At 30.8% G+C, this 5,649-nt stretch overlaps 1 protein-coding gene across 1 annotated transcript in view; it reads left to right on the plus strand.

Annotated features, from left to right (window-relative positions):
* Window positions 1–2,416, plus strand: part of LOC107448293 (no mechanoreceptor potential C) — a 116,043-nt gene extending 113,627 nt beyond the window's left edge. Inside the window, exon 29 of the mRNA XM_071182179.1 lies at window positions 2,153–2,416. Coding sequence (XP_071038280.1) covers window positions 2,153–2,283 — 131 coding nt within the window. The 3' untranslated portion in view covers window positions 2,284–2,416. The remainder of the gene's footprint in view (window positions 1–2,152) is intronic.
* Window positions 2,417–5,649: the final 3,233 nt, after the last annotated feature.

Genomic DNA, 5,649 nt, shown 5'->3' on the forward strand with positions numbered 1-5,649 from the left:
TAGCTCAATATATCACGAACACTTAACACTTATATACATAATATGTATATAAATGTGAGCTGAAGAAAACTATTAAAAACGATTACATAGTTATCACACCTATAGTTACTGTGACTAAATTTTGAAATGGAAAATTTCCTTTTATTTCCAAGGAAATATAATCCTGATAGTAAAAAAAGGGGAGATAAAATTTTATTTTTAATATTGATGCTGAGCAGATAAGAAGAAAATAGTATTTTAAAAATTTTCGACGAGAATGTAAGTCATTTCAGCTGAATGTGCTTCATCGGAAACAGGATGGAGGAAAGAAGAACAGTAGTTTATACGAGTCATCTTGCACTCTTCATCCCTGCCTAGCGGCGTCACAATCTGTTTTAAAAATGCCGTTACAACTTACCTTAAATTTTTTACTGCAAAAATCACGCTTCCATGAAGAAAAAAAATTTCGAAATTTTGTTATTGTAACCATAATCGAGTAGGCAAGATAATCGATTATAAAACTATTCTTAAGCGCATTATACTTTCATACAAAATTTTATTCTGTTTTCTCGAGCGGTATGCTTGCTAGAAGAGGCCATAAGTTGACAAAGTTGTTTCATAATTTCCCAGTACATGGTGTCATAATTTCACCAATACACTTTTGTTAATTTACTGACGTATTTAACGAATACTATTTAAAATATTTCATTTTTATATTCATCGTATTCTATTTTAATCATGAAAGCAGAATTAGCAGAATATTTCCAAGTGACAAATAATATATTTAAAAAAAAAATACTTGTATTTATGCGATACTAGTTTAATTTTTATCACTCAGATTTCAGATATAGATATTTTTTAAATTTTAAAAAATGATCAATTTTTTTAAATAAAATAACCGTTTTTTTATTGTTAAACGGTATCAAAGAACGTCACAATATTATTACTTACGATGAATAACGACTAGTCACGAAACCTTCTGTGCTTCTGCACACGTCGTAAAAAAGTGATCTGAAAAACAATGTTAAGATACTCAGGTGTTCGTAGCTCAAGATCTACAAAACGATCTGAATGAAACTCCAAATATATGCTACGAAAAATCAACAAGCGAGATATCAGTTAAGAAAAATAATTTGAAATTATGCCCATAAATGGCACCGTATTGTTTAAGCAATATGAAAATGATGCATGTATGCAAACATGCATATTTTTGACCGAGGTATAAGTAGATAAAGCTAACTGGTGTGTAAATTATTAGAATATCTGTTATTGTTGAATTTTTGAGCTATTATCTTTCTGTTTACTTTTTTGTTGAGCCACCTCTTGCATAAATTTTCTAACTCTTTGGCTGCTTGATTTACACAACAACTGCTTGAAGTTTCATTCTTTCTATAGAACCGGAGCTACGAGCCTCTGTATATTATCTATTTAAGTTTAACCGTTTTGTAGTGTTAAAAGCATAGTATTTCATTTCTTTTTCCCTCCTTTAACTATACAGGGCTTTCTGTTGTGATCACCCTTAACATATATTTTTAAAATCTCTGCAAAAATTAAAGAAAAAATCTGCACATTAAATTTTTGCAAATTCCTATTTAATTGGGAAAAATAAGCGTTCTCAAACTCTCCAGTCATTATTGAGGCCAATAAACACAAAGCTGGGATTAAAGTAATATAAAACCAGTTTATTTAGGGATTAGGCTTAAAGTCATATGTATTCTAGTCATATGTAGAAGTTGGATTTTGATGATTTTATTCCTTCCTTTTCTTTTTCTGACTTCAAAAATAATTGGTAAAGAACTGGGTTTTTTTTCCACACATAGATATAAATATGAGAACAAAGAGTTCTTACTTAGCTTTTAAATAAGAAGTCTAAGAAGTGAAAAAAAAATGCCATTTAAAGTGTAAAAATATTGTTTAAAGAACGCCACTTAACGTGGAAAAGTAGTAATCAGAACATGTGAATTAAAGTATTAAAATATTAATCAGAAAATGCCATTGAAAGTGAAAAAATATTAATAAAAAAATGTCAATTAAAGTGTAAGAATATTATTCCGAAAATGCCTGTAAATGTTTAAAAATATTTTTCAGATTGATTCACTTTTTCAACACTATTTTTGATTTTAAAAAATTTACCCATATGCTTTAAATTTATGAGATCCCTTATATTTTTCAGTGCAAAATTTGACCGCTGGTCGCCCTATATCGAAAGTGGTCGACTGGCCTTCAGTGGTGATCAAATACTTGGAAGTGACCGGCACGGATATAAAGATGGAACTTCCAGAAGAGGCGCATCCTGGAGATTGATGAATCCCATTCTTAAGACTGGCCACTCAGTGTGGACACACATTATTCCGTCCCTACAAAGAGACTTCTATTTGTACAATTAAAGAATTTTATACATATTTATTTTTAGGAAATAAATAGTCCTTTTGTGGCATTACTTCTTTCTTTCATGGGATCAAAGAGAATGTTAAAGAATATTTGATACATTTTGTTTGTTTTCATCCAAATCACATGATTTGGATTTAGTCTAAAGTTTAATAGCACAAAAGCCGAAAGCGTCTTCACTGTGCCAAGCTTAAACATTGTTAATTTATCAATTAAGGTAACGAAAATATTCAGTGAGATACAGCACTCAGAGACTCCTAAATCAGGTTCTGTTGTAAGGAATGAAATTCCACGTATTTGCCATGTAGGTAATGCGACCGAGATTTCCATCAGAAAAAAATCCAAAAATTTTGCCACTAGGTGACGCTGCAACCAAATAGAAATATAATAGCTCAAAAATTTAAGAATAATTTTTTTTACATGAGAGTGATAAAGTTCTCTATTAGAGAAATTTTACAGCGATTCTTATCATACTCAGTTGTCTAAAAAACGTCCGCAATACCAACATACTTTACTTTAAAACGTACGAAATTAGAGTAAGAGAATGAGAAAAATAATTGCTAATTTCCCATCTTGAAAATTCCCTATTGAAATCAGTATTCAGTGTTATCAATGACGTCATTAACACTTCGATTTTTTTCTCTTGCGAAAACTCTCAGTTTAGTGTAAAAGCAAAAGCAAGCGTCTGTAGATCCGTATTTTAAATCAAAACAGCAGTTCAAAATAAAATAAAAAGGTAAATGAGTTTATTTTCTCTCTTATTTTCTTTCTACAGCTTTTCTAACAATAAGTATAAGTACTTGCTCATAACAGAAAGCTCACTATAACAATAATTCGATTAGCTACTGTGAATTGCATCGTTATAGCAGACTTTTACAGTACCTCAAAGCAGAAATCTCTTATCGATTATAAATCGATTTTGATGAGATTTTTATTTTTGGTATAGAATTTTCCTGGTTTTCTTTTTAATGTATTGTTCGTTTTAATTGTAAAATGCTGATTTTAAAATGACTATTATAGGAATTTTATATCAAATAGTGTAAAAAATTCAGTTTAAAATTACTATTATAAAAAGCTAAACTTAATTTTCTAATCAGAGCAATTCGACTGTACTGTAGGGGGGAAAAAGTGAATATAATTCGTAAAAGACGTAAAGATGATTATGGAATTTAAATTCAGAACACAACAGAAGAACAGAACAGAATGAACGGGAATATTAAATTTCACACATTTATCTGCTAGAGGTGAAAAAGAAATAACGACTAATGAAACGAACAAAATGAACTATAAAGATCATTGCGATTGCGAAAATAAAATAATGATATGAAATTAATTTTAGAATATTATAAAGATTTGATTCCCATCAGACCACTTTTATTCCAAAATAAACAGAATAGCAGCACTAAATGTGAAAATGAACGTAGCTAGTTCATCGATAAAAATCCAAAATTTTTGATTAAAGTTAAACTGAGTTTAGATATTGTGAGAATGATATTAATCCGTGCGCACAAATTGTAGTAAATTTTTTTTTTAATGGAAGTGATATTTTTGACCTAAGCAATCTAATGGCGGCATAAAAAAAAAACAAAAAAAACAGAGAATTTGCCATTTCTCAGCTGTGGCCGTTGCCATCTTTTTGAATATTTTTTTTTTAATGGCGGGCACTTGGGGTTTGTCCCATTGGCCACAGAAAAGCCAGAACTGCTACTCTCTTCTCGTTACCCAGTGGGCACCTGTGGCGAAGCCACTCAACACCTGCTAGAAAAGAGAAGGCCTCAGCGCGGGTTACCATAAATATCCTTCAGTAGTCCAAACGTAATGACATGCTTCGTATTTTCAACCACTGCGCAGCTTAGTACCCCGAACGTAATGACATCTTTCTTATTTCTCATCTACTGCGCAGTTAACTTCGTCACATCGGACTACTAAATTGATCCGTGACGCTGACCCACGCCGGTGGAGCAGCGTCTCCCACGTCACACAACCACAAACCCGTTTATAGGGCGGGTCACATTCACACAAAGAGGAAAGGACATAGAACACAGAGAGAGAAAGAAACTTCTCTGAGCAGGATTCGAACCCGCGGCCAATGGCTCCGCAGTCAGACACGCTAACCACTCGGCCACCTGGTCGGCTCTTTTAGAATATTATAAGTACTTTTTGGAGTTAAAATATCTTGTTCTTTCGCGTGACTATTTTCACATTTTTCGATTTTAATATCAATTTTATCCATTCTTAATTTTTCGTTTTATAATTTCGTTTACTTAGGAGTAAATGTGTTGTGGTTTGAATAAATCTTTAGTTATGCTTATCTTATAAGATATAGAGAAATTTACATAGCTGACCATGAAAAAACGAATTCAAATCAGGGGTATTATTTAATCAAACTGATTTCTTGATTGTACTATTTGAGCGATTGCTGATATGACCAATAATCTATTTATGTCTTTTCTTTATATCGGACTCATGAAATCCTAAGTATTTTATTTAAACTAGGCTAGGTGTCTTTACGTATGAGATTTAAAACAGTAGCTGATGTTGTCATGCGAGTAGTTATAACGTCAAAGGTGTATAAGTCAGAGAAGTAATCGGTTACCAATCTGTTTAATCAGGAAGCATTTAGTCATTTCTCTCACATATTAGACACTAAAAGATTTCTTTGATTTAATTCTTTCTTAGAAAAATTCCGATAGTTCTTTTCCCTTTTTTTCTATATGTTTTCTCTTAAAAAATGAAGCAAAAAAATTAATATTTTTTCTGAATTATCTTTAAGATTGAGGGGGGAGGGGGAGGGTTGGATGTACTAGTATTTTACTTGTTTTGTTTTCTTTCCAACTTAATCCCTAGGCGAAGAATTTTTATTAAACATATTTTTCAAACTACTTCATTCTTTTATATTTTTCAAACTTCTTCATTATTTTGTTTAGATCAAAACAAGAGAAAAATATTATTTTCAGCAGTTTAATAATTTATAGTTATGAGAAACAACACGAAACGCCGGTGACTTTTTCTGCGTTAAATGTGAAATCTTCCAAACTCGGCTCACTTTCAAACAAGAATTTTCACTTTTTGCACTTACTTGCAATTACTTAGATCTAAAAGAAATAATTATTCATTATTAAAATTTCTTTAATTTACAAAATCAATTATTGATTTTGAATGAAAAATCATTTCTTTTCAAACTATTTTCTTTCTTGCAAATGTATTATATTTTATTGTAAATATAATTCAAATTATCTAACAGATTTCTTTAGTAGATATTAGATTGCTTATATAATATAT

The sequence above is a fragment of the Parasteatoda tepidariorum genome, chromosome 6 (assembly GCF_043381705.1).
Source record: "Parasteatoda tepidariorum isolate YZ-2023 chromosome 6, CAS_Ptep_4.0, whole genome shotgun sequence".
In the NCBI taxonomy this organism is placed as follows: Eukaryota; Metazoa; Arthropoda; class Arachnida; order Araneae; family Theridiidae; genus Parasteatoda; species Parasteatoda tepidariorum.